The sequence below is a fragment of the Dunckerocampus dactyliophorus genome, chromosome 6 (genome assembly GCF_027744805.1).
Source record: "Dunckerocampus dactyliophorus isolate RoL2022-P2 chromosome 6, RoL_Ddac_1.1, whole genome shotgun sequence".
Taxonomy (NCBI): Eukaryota; Metazoa; Chordata; class Actinopteri; order Syngnathiformes; family Syngnathidae; genus Dunckerocampus; species Dunckerocampus dactyliophorus.
In genome coordinates, this window is record NC_072824.1 from 2090193 (window position 1) to 2105423 (window position 15231).

General features: G+C 40.9%; 1 protein-coding gene across 5 annotated transcripts in view; it reads right to left on the reverse strand.

Moving 5' to 3' along the window:
* Positions 1-15231, reverse strand: part of prom1b (prominin 1 b) — a 44172-nt gene that overhangs the window by 8838 nt on the left and 20103 nt on the right. For 3 of the 5 annotated variants that reach the window (XM_054778073.1, XM_054778075.1, XM_054778074.1), the window contains exons 16-25: positions 14363-14466; positions 14154-14238; positions 13918-14064; positions 9408-9479; positions 6643-6735; positions 5405-5422; positions 5222-5275; positions 5081-5161; positions 1209-1277; positions 1006-1095 (exon numbers count right to left, since the gene is read on the reverse strand). In XM_054778073.1, coding sequence (XP_054634048.1) covers positions 1006-1095; positions 1209-1277; positions 5081-5161; positions 5222-5275; positions 5405-5422; positions 6643-6735; positions 9408-9479; positions 13918-14064; positions 14154-14238; positions 14363-14466 — 813 coding nt within the window. The remainder of the gene's footprint in view (positions 1-1005; positions 1096-1208; positions 1278-5080; positions 5162-5221; positions 5276-5404; positions 5423-6642; positions 6736-9407; positions 9480-13917; positions 14065-14153; positions 14239-14362; positions 14467-15231) is intronic. The other 2 variants (XM_054778076.1, XM_054778077.1) reach the window with 1 other exon arrangement.

The following is a 15231-nucleotide window of genomic DNA, read 5'->3' on the forward strand; positions in this document are numbered from 1 at the left end:
AGAACTCATCTAGATGTGTTCTGGGTTTCATTTACTGTATATTAGAGACGTCAAAAATAGCGCGTTAACGACGGTAACTCATTTATTTCATTAAGTACGCTTACATTTGTAGCGCAATTAATGCGTGCGTACCGTGTCAAGCCACCTCTCTGTTATGACTGCAGACGGAGGCACAGTCGTGTCCCCGCAGAGTCTGCCGCTCTTGAATAACTATTCTGACCTGAACACATCAACAGCAGTGCAATTCCAACACCATATACAGTATGCCTCTCCAATTACATTACGACTTATCAGTGATGAACCAATATTGGTGAATATGTAACCAATATATGAACTTTCTTCTGTTGCACTGTTCCTGCGCTGCTCCCTGCCTGAGCGTACAAACACATAACATATTAGTTTAAAAGAAAACCCTTTGACTTTCGTGGTCTTCTGCTTCTTTGCGTTGAATCGTATTGTGGGTATTAAGAGTTGATGTTCATGTACAGTATACATCCTGCGTGCATCAATGCTTTTACTTCACATATCGGCCAATATACTGTATCGTACATTCACTTGTCATTTGTAATCATTTTCTGCATGTAAAATTATAATTATTGTCTCTAAAAGGTGTTTTGCGTTAACATTTCTGTGTGTCTGCAACACAGATGAATTGGATCGGCATTTTCTATGGGAAAACCTGCTTTGGTTAGAGTCGGTTTTGGTTAGAGTCGGGCCTTCTGGAAGGGATGCATGATGTTAACCAAGGCACCACTGTATTTTCATCCCATTTTGAAAGTTTGGGTGTTAGAATCTGGCTCTTTGATGCCTTGCATCCAACGCCACGGTGTCATGTCACATGGTAACTGTTTTCTTCTGGAACATTCTGCCATGAGTTTCTCTTACTTTCCCCCTTATTGTACACTATAATGCAAACGTTGACACCTGAACGCACCCCTGTTGGACAGAAACGGATCAATCGGCGATGATTGTGTTTTATATAACATTCGTGTGTTGGCATCTTACCACCGAGTCTACGATGAAACTGCATGCTACGATCTCCATGCTGTCCACAATGTTGCTGATGGGTTTACACTGCGCCACTTCTGCAGTCAGCTGCAAGCAAGCACACGTCGTCAAGCGTACAACACACACGAGTCAAGAAGGACCACAAACCCCACCAGCGTCTTTGGGCAGCAGGACATTGAAATATCAGGACCGATACTCACAGAGTTCTGCACCCAGTCCGTGTACTGTTTGAAGTACCCCACCAAGCTTTCCACGTAGCCTTTTGTTTCCTGAAAGTTGGGGAAAAAATACCGTTTCAGTGCGTTCTCCTTTCAGACGAGCCAACATCCACTGGCAAATGAAAAACATGTTTCTCTCCAACAAAGCATCAAAAGGAAAAAGCACAATAAACCCAATTAGAAGGTAAAAAAAAAAAGAATTATGAGAAAAAATCATGTCATTTTAGTAGCCTGAAATGAAAATATTAAAGAAAAAAATGTGATTAAAAAAATGTTTTAACATTATAAGAAACAAACAGAACAAAGTATAAAGTTGCAATTTCTGGAAGATGAAGTTGGGGAAACTGAAACTGCATAAAGTTATGGCAATGAAGTCAAAATATCAGGAGGAGAAAATTTACAAGAAATCTACAGGAAGAAAGTTGAAATATTTGGAAAGTTCTAAAAAAAGAAATGCAACAGCAGAAATAGAAAAAACACACAAGAATAAAGTCAAAATATGAAGAGAAAAAATAAACAATAGACAATAAACTTGTAATATTATGAGGAAAAATAATGTCATTTTAGTAGCATGGAGTTGAAATGTTAAAAAATATATATTTTTAAAGTTTTTTTAAATTCTATGAGAACCAAAAAAAACCCCCAAAGAATAATGTTGTCATTTTTTAGAAAAATAGCTTGGGGAAAAAGTTATAATATGATGGGAATTAAATCATAATTACGAGAAAAAAAATCTACAAGAGGAAGAATGAAGTACAGTCAAATCTGTCTTAGCGGCCACCTGTATAGAACGGCCACCTGCCTATAGCGGCAACTGAAAAATCCCCCGCAGAAAATGTACGTGTTATAGACCCTGTGTATAGCAGTCACCTGTCCAACGCGGCCAGCGGCCACCCACTTTGTCTCCCTTGGTCAATATCTGACTGCATATAGCAGCCATAATGCCAACTCAAGCAGAAGCTTCATGCACGAAAAAGTTTTGTTTTTTAAGCAATGAAGCCGTCGTGTGTAGACTTTGATTACTGAGTCCTAGTTCGACATAAAAAAGCTGTCTTCTTACTTTGCAATGCCGCCCTGAAAAGATTCAATGACGGCCAAAACGGTAATCTTCCCACTTTGCAATGCCGTGAATAGATTCTAAAATAGCCAAAACACCTGAAGAAAACATCTAAAATATCACTTAATTGCCGACTAAATAGAGATTAGAAGCCCATTCAATAAGAAAGGAGCGAGGGTATTGTTCACGCACACACCCATTCATGACATCCTTCCTCAGGCTCGTTCACTAACATTTTTATTGCTTGCTTTTAAAATCGTGTTTAAGAAAAAATAAAAGATGGAAATTAATTTTTAAAAATATTTCTCCGCTACTTATATTTTTATAATTTTATTACCTTCTTTGACTTAATTTAAAAAATTATTTTTAAACAATAAATTTGTAATTTTTGTGAACATGTTAATATGTGCGCACACAAATTGAAAATGGCCGCCATCCTGTCTATAGCGGCCACCTGCCTATAGCGGCCACTTTTGCCGTTTCCTTTCAGCGGCCGCTATAGACAGGTTTGACTGTAGTTTGAAAATTAAAAAAAACACAGCTGTAATCTTTGAAAAATAAAGTCAAAATATTAAGACAAAAAAGTCGCAATTTTACGAGGGTAAACTTGTAATGTTATGAGGACAAATACTGTCATTTTATTAGCATAGTTGAAATGTTACAGTGTTCTTTTTAAGTTTATGAGAAACAAAAAAAACCAAACAAACAATAATGTTGTAATTTTTGGAAAATTAGGTTGGGGAAAAACTTAACATATGGGAATGAAATGATAATTACAAAACAAAAATTGACAAGGGGAAAAATGAAGTAGTGTGAAAATGTCAAAAAACGAAAAAAGCTGTAATTTTACAAAAACAAAGTCAAAATATTAAGAGACAAAAGTTGGAATCGAACAACAAAACAAGTCGTAATTTCACAAGAACTATGACAAGAAAATAATGTTATTTTAGTAGCATGAAGTTCAAATATTAAAGAACAGAAATAGTTTTTTAAAGTGATAATATTATGAGAAACAAACAGAACAAAGGAAACATACTAGATCAGGCAATACAGCCAAAATAGGCAATACAGTTGAAATATTGTGAGAAGAAAATTTACAAGAAAGCTGAGCTATTTGGAAAGTTCTAAAAAAAAAAAAAAAAAATGCAACAGCAGAAACGAAAAAAGAACATACAAGAATAAAGTCAAAATATTAAGAGAAAAAAACATATTTACTATTTGATGATCTTTTTTTTTGACCGACAGCATGTTCGAAAAATATTTATCAAAAATAAAAAAAAAACCCCACCCCTCGGACACCACTGAGCTAAACCATTACCAGTGTTTTGGTGGGGGGGAAACCCGTCCATTTGTGTTTTTTTGCTTTTTCCCAGAAAACTCACCTCATTCACCCTCAGTCAGTAATCGTTTATTAATACAGTAATCCCTCATCTATGGTAGTTAACTGGTTCCACACGCACCCGTGATGAATGAAGTTGCACAAAGTAGGATTCCTTTTTTTCAAATGGAATATTTTGGTAATTAGTGCATAGAAAACCTGTTTACCACCCTCTAAATATGCTTTTCAATGTTATTAGAGACCACTCGACATGAAATAACACCCCTATAGTCACCTTTACATTCCTATTACCCAATATAGTAGACATAAATATGAAGAAATAAGACATAAGACATAGAAAACCTGTTTACCACCCTCTAAATATGCTTTTCAACATTATTAGAGCCCACTAGACATGAAATAACACCCCTATAGTCACCTTTACACTCCTATTACCCAATATAGTAGACATAAATATGAAGAAATAAGACATATAAGACATTGAAAACCTGTTTACCACCCTCTAAATATGCTTTTCAACATTATTAGAGCCTACTAGACATGAAATAACACCCCTATAGTCACCTTTACACTCCTATTACCCAATATAGTAGACATAAATATGAAGAAATAAGACATATAAGACATAGAAAACCTGTTTACCACCCTCTAAATATGCTTTTCAACATTATTAGAGCCCACTAGACATGAAATAACACCCCTATAGTCACCTTTACACTCCTATTACCCAATATAGTAGACATAAATATGAAGAAATAAGACATATAAGACATTGAAAACCTGTTTACCACCCTCTAAATATGCTTTTCAACATTATTAGAGCCTACTAGACATGAAATAACACCCCTATAGTCACCTTTACACTCCTATTACCCAATATAGTAGACATAAATATGAAGAAATAAGACATATAAGACATAGAAAACCTGTTTACCACCCTCTAAATATACTTTTCAATGTTATTAGAGACCACTAGACATGAAATAACACCCCTATAGTCACCTTTACACTCCTATTACCCAATATAGTAGACATAAATATGAAGAAATAAGACATATAGGACATAGAAAACCTGTTTACCACCCTCTAAATTTGCTTTTCAATATTATTAGAGACCACTAGACATGAAATAACACCCCTATAGTCACCTTTACACTCCGATTACTTAATATAGTAGACATCATAAGAGAAAATAAGACATATAAGACATAGAAAACCTGTTTACCACCCTCTAAATATGCTTTTCAATGTTATTAGAGCCCTCTAGACATGAAATAACACCCGCATATAATCCTATTACCCAATATAGCAGACATCATAAGAGAAAATAAGACATAACATAGACTGACACATACAGTATTTTCACTATTGCAATGTGCAACATCATGAAAAAGGCCAACACGTAAAGGCAAATATGTTTGTATGTTTTATGTATACTCCCTGGAGGAGGTACTGTACCTGCTTGACCACATGCGAGGCGTTGTGAGTGATGAGGTATTCGGACGCGTCGATGGCGCTCAGGATGTTGGTGACCTTGACCTGAGGGACAATTCGGTCATTATTTTTGGAACAAAACGATGATAAAGATTTGTTTCTCACCGGGAGGTCGCTGGAGGTTCTTTGCAGCAGCTTGATACTTTGACTCAAGGTGCTCTGCACAGGAAGACAAACGCTGTTAGCAAACATCAGCGTCTATCATCACGTGCACCGCTACGCCACGTCAACACGACACCGCTACCACCAACACCCACGTCAACAAGCACCATCACCACCGCCGCTTACCCTCGCACGCACGTATTTCTGTCACCATGCCAACCACACAGCAAGGAAAGAAAGGAAAGTGGAGGTCAACATGTGACTTTTATGCTGATAAATCACATGACTTGGTTGGTTACACTAAAGATAATGGAGTCTAGCCATTACGCTTTCAACCACTAGGGTCAATAGTGAGAAGTCCAGCTTTGTGATTTTATTATTTTATTATTCGTGTTGCCAAGTCCTCAGTAAAGAAAGCAACTATTGGCTGTCTTAAAAGTTGCAAAATGACATAAATGGCAAATTTACACCTCGCACGCATACATTTAGCAACTTTTGCATTAAAAGTGATCGTGGTAACGCATCGATTAGTCCCAGCTCTGACAACACGTCTCTTGACATTTTTATAAGTATTAACATACGCAGGCACTTAGCTCTACCATGCTAAATGTTGCATGCTAACGTTGCCGTGTTAGCATTGTTAGCATACTAATGTTAACATAGTAACATTTTTTTACATTTTCATAAGTATTAACATACGCAGACACTTAGCTCTACCATGCTAGATGTTGCATGCTAACATTGGTGTGTTAGCATGCTAATGTTAGCACAGTAGCATTTTTTGACATTTTAATATTTTTATAAATATTAACATACGCCGCCCAAAGTCAGCTGGGATAGGCTCCAGCATGCCCCCGCGAACCTAATGAGGAAGAAGCGGTATAGAAAATGGATGGATGGATGGACTTAGCTCTACCATGCTAGATGTTGCATGCTAAAGTTGGTGTGTTAGCATTGTTAACATGCTAAGGTTAACATAGTAGCATAGTAGCATTTTTCATAAGCATTAACATACGCAGGCACTTAGCTCTACCTAATTTCAGCACATTTCCGCGCCATTTCAGCACAGCTTGAGCTCTTTTGTTTACAAACTACTCTTATAGTCATTCTGCATTTCCACATTCATGACTTTCCACCTCATTTTTTTTTTTTTTTTCAGCTCTTAACGCAATGTCTTCTGACATTGCCATCATCTAACAGATTTTCTTTTACACTTTGATTGAATTTAATATTTTCAAATAAATGCTTTCAATTGTAAAGTGTTTAAGAAAAACTACACAGGCAATGTCTTCAGTAACATGTTAGCATAGTATTAGTATTTAGTAACTTTTGTCACTAGTAAAAAGAGTAACCTTCCCATTTTAGGTGCTAAGTGACTTTTCGGATTGGAGTTCCATTTGAAGTGTGTGTGTGTGTGTTTGTACCACGGCTTGCTCCATGGGGATGACATGTTCTCTGTGAATCTGTCTGATACTGCTGGCGTGACCTTTCAGGGCGTTCTCCAGTGCGCCACGTGGCTACAAGAACAAACACAGTGATCCGATTATTTTGAACAAACAAATGTCGGACAAAACTAAACGTCTGGCAAGCTGACGCGTCGCAGATGTTTTTTGCACATTCTAAAACCAAAACAAAAAAGATCCTGCTTTGGCCGGGAATCAAACCCGAGCTGGATGTCATATATTTTTGTGGCCGCTGTTTCAGGGTGTTGTCATATTTCAGGGGCTCACTCAGTAGCGCCCCCTTTTAACCAGCCCCCGCCACCAATTGCACAGACTCACAAAAAAAGTCTTAAGAACCCATGTTCGGAAACAAACAGGAAGTCAGCCATTTTTATCTGAAGCAGCCATTTTGGGCAAAAACCAGGGGTTCATACTGTGACGAACTAGTCTTAGGGACCAACTAGTCTTAGCGAGGAACTAGTCTTAGGGATGAAATAGTCTTAGGGATGAACTAGTCTTAGGGACCAACTAGTCTTGGGGACGAACTAGTCTTACGGACGAACTAGTCTTAGGGACCAACTAGTCTTACGGACCAACTAGTCTTGGGGACGAACTAGTCTTAGGGACCAACTAGTCTTAGGGACCAACTAGTCTTGGGGACGAACTAGTCTTAGGGACCAACTAGTCTTAGGGACCAGCTAGTCTTAGGGACGAACTAGTCTTACAAACGAACTAGTCTTAGGGACCAACTAGTCTTAAGGACGAACTAGTCTTAGGGACCAACTAGTCTTAGGGACCAACTAGTCTTGGGGACGAACTAGTCTTAGGGACCAACTAGTCTTACAGACCAACTAGTCTTAGGGACGAACTAGTCTTAGGGACCAACTAGTCTTGGGGATGAACTAGTCTTAGGGACGAACTAGTCTTAGGGACCAACTAGTCTTACAGACGAACTAGTCTTAGGGACCAACTAGTCTTAGGGACCAACTAGTCTTGGGGACGAACTAGTCTTAGGGACCAACTAGTCTTACGGACCAACTAGTCTTAGGGACCAACTAGTCTTGGGGACGAACTAGTCTTAGGGACGAACTAGTCTTAGGGACCAACTAGTCTTACGGACGAACTAGTCTTAGGGACCAACTAGTCTTAGGGACCAACTAGTCTTGGGGACGAACTAGTCTTAGGGACCAACTAGTCTTACGGACCAACTAGTCTTAGGGACCAACTAGTCTTAGGGACCAACTAGTCTTGGGGACAAACTAGTCTTAGGGACTAACTAGTCTTAGGGACCAACTAGTCTTGGGGGCGAACTAGTCTTGGGGGCGAACTAGTCTTAGGGACTAACTAGTCTTACGGACCAACTAGTCTTGGGGACCAACTAGTCTTACGGACCAACTAGTCTTTGGGACCAACTAGTCTTAGGGACCAACTAGTCTTGGGGGCGAACTAGTCTTAGGGACTAACTAGTCTTGGGGACGAACTAGTCTTAGGGACCAACTAGTCTTACGGACCAACTAGTCTTGGGGATGAACTAGTCTTAGGGACCAACTAGTCTTACGGACCAACTAGTCTTAGGGACCAACTAGTCTTAGGGACCAACTAGTCTTGGGGACGAACTAGTCTTGGGGACGAACTAGTCTTAGGGACCAACTAGTCTTACAGACGAACTAGTCTTAGGGACCAACTAGTCTTAGGGACCAACTAGTCTTGGGGACGAACTAGTCTTAGGGACCAACTAGTCTTACGGACCAACTAGTCTTAGGGACGAACTAGTCTTACGGACCAACTAGTCTTAGGGACCAACTAGTCTTAGGGACCAACTAGTCTTGGGGACAAACTAGTCTTAGGGACCAACTAGTCTTACGGACCAACTAGTCTTAGGGACGAACTAGTTTAGGGACGAACTAGTCTTACGGACCAACTGGTCTAAGGGACGAACTGGTCTTAGGGACGAACTAGTCTTAGGGACGAACTAGTCTTTGGGACCAACTAGTCTTGGGGACGAACTAGTCTTAGGGATCAACTAGTCTTGGGGACGAACTAGTCTTAGGGACTAACTAGTCTTAGGGACCAACTAGTCTTAGGGATCAACTAGTCTTACGGACCAACTAGTCTTAGGGACCAACTAGTCTTACGGACCAACTAGTCTTAGGGACCAACTAGTCTTGGGGACGAACTAGTCTTAGGGACTAACTAGTCTTACGGACCAACTAGTCTTGGGGACAAACTAGTCTTAGGGACCAACTAGTCTTAGGGACCAACTAGTCTTGGGGGCGAACTAGTCTTAGGGACGAACTAGTCTTGGGGACGAACTAGTCTTAGGGACCAACTAGTCTTACGGACCAACTAGTCTTAGGGACGAACTAGTTTAGGGACGAACTAGTCTTACGGACCAACTGGTCTTAGGGACGAACTGGTCTTAGGGACCAACTAGTCTTAGGGACGAACTAGTCTTTGGGACCAACTAGTCTTAGGGACTAACTAGTCTTAGGGACCAACTAGTCTTAGGGATCAACTAGTCTTACGGACCAACTAGTCTTAGGGACCAACTAGTCTTACGGACCAACTAGTCTTAGGGACCAACTAGTCTTAGGGACTGTGACCAAATGAGCCCAAAGGAAAAGCACTGATATTGGACAGTTGGGCTATGATTTATTCCAAACCAGTTTAGCCTGCGCCAGAGGATGTGGGCGGGGCACGGCAACAAACTTTGATGACAACAATACACGGGGGTGTCTTGAACTCACCAGCTGGTCGGCCTGTGCTTCCAAGTCAGTGGAGAAGGTGAGAAGATCCACCAGTGTGACGCCCCTGTTGACCTGCAAAAAGAAAAGCACATTGAGTGCTTGCTTGTTTTGGTTTTTGGACAGAATGTACGGTGGAGCCTCAAAAGTCGGATGCCTGCCGGGGTCTTGGAATCAACGCAACTGGCCGCACGACACGTCTGAATACCGTGGAAGACCTCAGCCTAGCGTACCTAACAAGACCCCAGTTCCGTGATACACACAGGAAGTGAAGTAAGCTAGCTAAGTAAGGGTCAAGAATGTTAAAAGTGAGATTGGAGAGGCGCATCTGCGACAAAAAAACTCCCACAGGCAATGTCAAGATAACAAATTTTACTGGACAATAATTGTCCCACAAATTATTGGTGATATACGATATTATTGACGTTATTTTTTTATGAATGTAATGATAATACACGGCATAGTAATGCCAGTGCACCGTGTCAAAAGCAATTAACTTTCATTTCTCAAGTATTTAACATTGTACCTTGGGTGCCAAGGTGTTACCTTGCTGTGGGGACAAGTTTGGCAGTGCCCCACCCGATCCAGGACATGGTGGCATTGTGGCTAACAATGTAGTGACCCGACTGCAAACATAACGTGACCTCGTAATGTTTACACTACTGTTTTTATTTCTTTAATGTGTGCCTTTTGTCCGACCATGCCGCCCCCCCGGTCCTTTCTCTTCCTGTAATGGGGCAGCGGAGCCTCTGTCCCAAATTACCATGGAAACCTCGCAGTAGACAAGTGTTGTGTTTCATGTCTTTTTGGTTTGGGCTTTGGACGTCCTTTAAAGTCCAGGACGTGCCAGCAGTGTGTCACCCCGAAATAGTGAAGTAGTTTTGCTGTAGGGGCAAGTTTGGCTGTGCCCCACCCGATCCAGGACACGACGCTGTGGCTAACAATGAACTGAAGGTAATATCACGTAAGCTAATGTTTCATCAATGGTTTGTGTCACTACTGCCACCTGGTGACCACAATACTACACATCACTTGTATTTCAATGTGTTTTGACTGAGAAAAGACCGTAGTCTGCCACCAAACAGCCATCATTTCTTCATTCATTTCCAAAAACAAAACGTGACATAGCGAGGGAGCGCTATTGCAAGGGACGACTGCATACAAAACTAAAAAAAATACCCCACTGAGATTTTGAGTGCTAATTTCCAGCCCAGTGTGGAGTGGAGACGGACTTGGTGGCTTCTGTGTTTTGCCTTGGAAACTCTTTCAATCAACAAAACAGAAATGCTAACAATGCTAACCGCTACCATGCTAGCAGCCTGCGAGCGATCCGTCATGTGACATGTGTCTGGCCTGAAGGCTGGGTTCCTAACCAAGCGTGGTCAACCATGTCACCTTGACCACACAGAATGTTACCTCAAGTAAATTGGGCTCTTCCCCGCCGTCCAGACGTGTGGGGGTTCCTCACACGGTTTGTCCTGATTTAGTGACGGCAGAATAAGATGGGCTGTCAAAAATAGCACGTTGACGGTGGTAACTAAATGATTTCATGAATTACGTTAAAATGTTTCGTGTCATGGACGCACGTCTCTCTGTTATGACGGCAGACGGAGCCACAATAGCGTCCCCACAGAGTCTGACACTCTTTAATAGCTTTATTTGGAGCTGAACACATCAACACCATATTTTAGGGGAGTGACCATTCTTTCGCTACATCCAAGCATCCATTTATAGTCCTATGGTTCAATTATGCCAATCTGGGTTCTCACGTTTCCGTATACATCCATCTAACATCGTTTAAAAGCGAATTAATCGATTGAATAGATGGAATAGATAGAATTGAATAGATAGAAATGAAGCATTGGACTTAAGCACAGCAGGCTTTATATGGATATGCTTTATTTTAGCACTTTTAATGATAAAGACGTCAAACGTTACAGTCTGCCTGTCGGTGACGTCGTCGTCTTCCAGGTATGTGGTGGCCATGGGAGCTGTGGTTGACGTGTGAAAAACGGTCGATTCGCTCCTTCTTCTTTTGGTGACTTTATTCAGGTTTCATATGGAACTCATCTGGCCTTATTTGCAACAATTATGGGGATACTGTGGTGTGCTGTGTGCTGCGATACTGCCCTCTCCTGTTGCAGTACACCCTTCACACCATCACAAGGAGCAGATTGGCAACACCTGGGGATAATCAGCAGCAGAACTATTTAAGATGCAAGCGCCACTTCACCTGCTGCCAGTTCGTTGCCATTCGCATCTCAACTCAGGCTACCTTTGCTTCAGCAGTTACCCACTGTCTGCTATTGTGACTCTCGGATTACTATCCTTGTTCCCTGCCCGCCTTACTCCGGCAGCGTATGCTACTTAGTGTTTTTTCCTGCTTTGATAATTCAGCAGTGTTTTGTGTGCTCCCACTCTACTCTTTTGGTAGCTCTTTTTGTTCACTACTATTTTTCCCGTGTGTTATCCGGGTCACCTTTTGTTGTTACTACCTTGTTGTATTTTTCCACTTACTTTGTACCTTTTGTATTTTTGGTTTGGAATAACCAAACCTAACGTCGACTCCCGCATCTTGGTATCCAATCCACGGCACGTTTTGTACGCCTGTGGACGGCAGTTTACGGTCCAGTCGCAGCGACGCTTAGTGACGTCATCATGGTCAAAACACATACAGTATGTAGGAATGTTACAAATACAATCCCCGCATTTTAGCCATGCATAAATCTAACACTGTGCATTCTCCATTAGGAGAGTCCATGGGGACGTCCTTAAAAATGCAATTTTTTTCATGCGATATCGGGTGTATCGTCATTCGAATACAGAAGCCTTTCAAAGTCATGGATGGGAGCATCAGGACAAGATAAAAGGTGTGTACGATATAAATTGACTTTAATATCTATCTGCAGATGATATTTCATTAAAATTGCATGGTGCGAAGGATGCTCTTTTTGATCAAAAAAAGGTAAATGGCTACTCTGCTGACTTTTTTTTTTTGCCAAGGTCTGTGGGTCCAACACAGCTTTTATCTTTACTCATTGTTCAAGCAATGGCAACCAAAGGCACTTTTTCCCGCTATGAGATGTGCTCTAACTTCTTTAATACCTGGGCTAGAGAAGTGAATGAGGTACCAAATTCAAGTCCAAGTCATGTTTTATCAGACAGAATTAATCACAGACTTGATTTGACACATTTCAACTTTTGTAACATTCCTAACACACGTGGGCTGCAGAACGTCTCACCACCTAATTGGAGATAGCATACCTCATTCATTGGCTGACGAATTTGCATAATGCCCCTCACCTTAGGGTGCAATGTGCAAGTTTGGATTGCACTATCCATCCATCCATCCATCCATTTTCTATGCCGCTTATCCTCATTCTTGTCGCGGAGGTATGCTGGAGCCTATCCCAGCTGACTTCGGGCGGGAGGCGGGGTACACCCTGGACTGAATTGCACTAAAGTAAATCATGGCAAGCTATACCACCCTCTGTCCATCCTGATTTTGTATTGCATTTTTAACTCATTTTTTTACTCATTGGTCATTTATTCATTAAGTATGTCAGCGTTATTAATCATTTCTACCTGATTTCCTTCCAAAAAAACAACGGGAATCTCGGAAACTTCACCTGCACTGTCCAGTATCCACGTATTTATTTCACAGCCACATTGGTTGAATTTTTAGCTAAAAAGTTACTGAATCGTTTCGGATCGTATCGTTGCAAATGAACCAATATCATCCTTGAATCGTATTGGCCACCACGACCCGTGATACGAATGGAATCGTTATTAAAAGGAATCCTTACACGCCCTACTATATACATTATGTTTCTCCAACTCACAAACACGTCTCCAGTCCTCCTCGGAACCACACTTCCTCATTGTCACTAGACGATCATGAGGTGCATTCACGTACACTCGAAAATCTCAACAAACTCTTTATTATGCGCGTATGTGTGGTCTAAATAAAGGGAAAGACAAAGGAAAACAATAAGCGGATATTCTTAGCAAATACAGTCCATTTAATTTGGAGCTGTTAATGCATAGAAATATATAGAATTGTGTCCTGTCATTTATCTTTCTCTTCAAAAAATACAGCAAAAATGGGCATGTTCCACACAAAGTGGCAAATGGTGATTAATCCCGATTAATTCATTTGAAAACTGTTAATGTTATTACAATTTTTAATCATTTCACAGCAAAGCATAGTCCATCCTATTTTTCCCCATGCTTATTATGAATATCTTATTTTTAGAGCTATCAAAAAAAGAGTAATCAAATTAATCACAGTGTTCAAATGAATTAATCAGGATTAATCACCATTTGCCACCATGTGTGGAATTTACCAATTCTTGCTGTATTTTATGACGAGAAAGGTAAATGACAGGACACAACAATAATAATAATAATAATAATAATAAGCATGAGGAATAACAGGATGGACTATGCCTTGCTGGCAGCCCCCCCCCCCCCCACACACACACACATCCTTGTATCTTTCAGTCATATGTACCTCAGCCAAGTATGCTTCGTAGTCGATGAGTCCGATCCCCGAGTTGGCAAAGTTGATGAGGCTGTCTCTGCCGGCCTGCTCCAGCAGGGTGATGTCCTGCAGGTCCACCTGCACGCCCTCCAGCACTTTGGCCACATCCTTGTTGTACTAATTTCAAAACACACACATATGTTTTTCTATATACGTTAGACACGTGTCAAGGTGTACACGCATTCCAGCAGTCACACTGGACTTGCCACAGTTCTGTTGAGGAAGGAGTTGACGTTGAACATGGTCTCCAGCTGCAGCGCGTGATACAGGCCGTTGTTCTCGTAGCATTCCCTGCAACACACACACACACACACACACACACACACACACACACACACACATGCACACACGCAGACTCACCGTCATATTCCCAAGGACATGACATCTGCAGCACATAGAAATGATTCACCTTTACCTGTACATGCTGCCCAGGGTTAAGTCAATGTTTGGGTTCTGAAACAGCATCCCAGGAAGGAAGTTCTTCTTGGCCGGATGGACCAGGAAAGGCGTGTCTATGATCTAAACACAAAGGAAAGCAGACTGTTTCACCACAGCTCCCTGGTCCGAATCCGGGGTCTCATCTATAAGGCTTGCATGCGCGCAAAACGGGGCTGAAAAGTTGCATACGTCCGTTTTCCTCGCCGAGTGTGTGATGGATGAAAACTATACTATAAATACTGTCAATCCATTAAAATATTTAATCGCGATTAATCACATTTCCACCCATAGTTAACTCATAATTAATCACAGATAGAAAGAAGTGTTTATCAGTAATAAGTAGGGTAAGTAAGTAAATCGCTTTGTGGCAAAGGATTCGATATGCATCTAGAGACATAAGATACCAATCAGAACCCTTATTTTTTTAAAACACAACGATTCGATCCAGTGTACAGACTATGATGACTATGATATGATTCAGTGGTTGCGTTTGTTGATCGAGACATACATCTTACATTATAAGAAGCCACCTGTGTCCTTCTTACAGTACTTTCAAATGTGTAAAAGAGAACATCATATCCCCAAGCACGCTGTAAGGCGGGGGTCCCCAACCGCCGGGCTGCATGAACCGTTCAAGTGCAATGACAAAAAAAATTAACAACGTTAAAAATAAAGAGGATCATTTGTAAATAACTACATCACGTGAATTTTATGTAAAGGGATATCAATTTTGAAAATATGGGCCATTATCTTATTCCAAAAATAATATACAGTTAGAAATGCCACAGTTTTTGCATGTTTAACGCGAGCAGTGACTTTGTTGGATGGTCCTTGAACGCACCATCT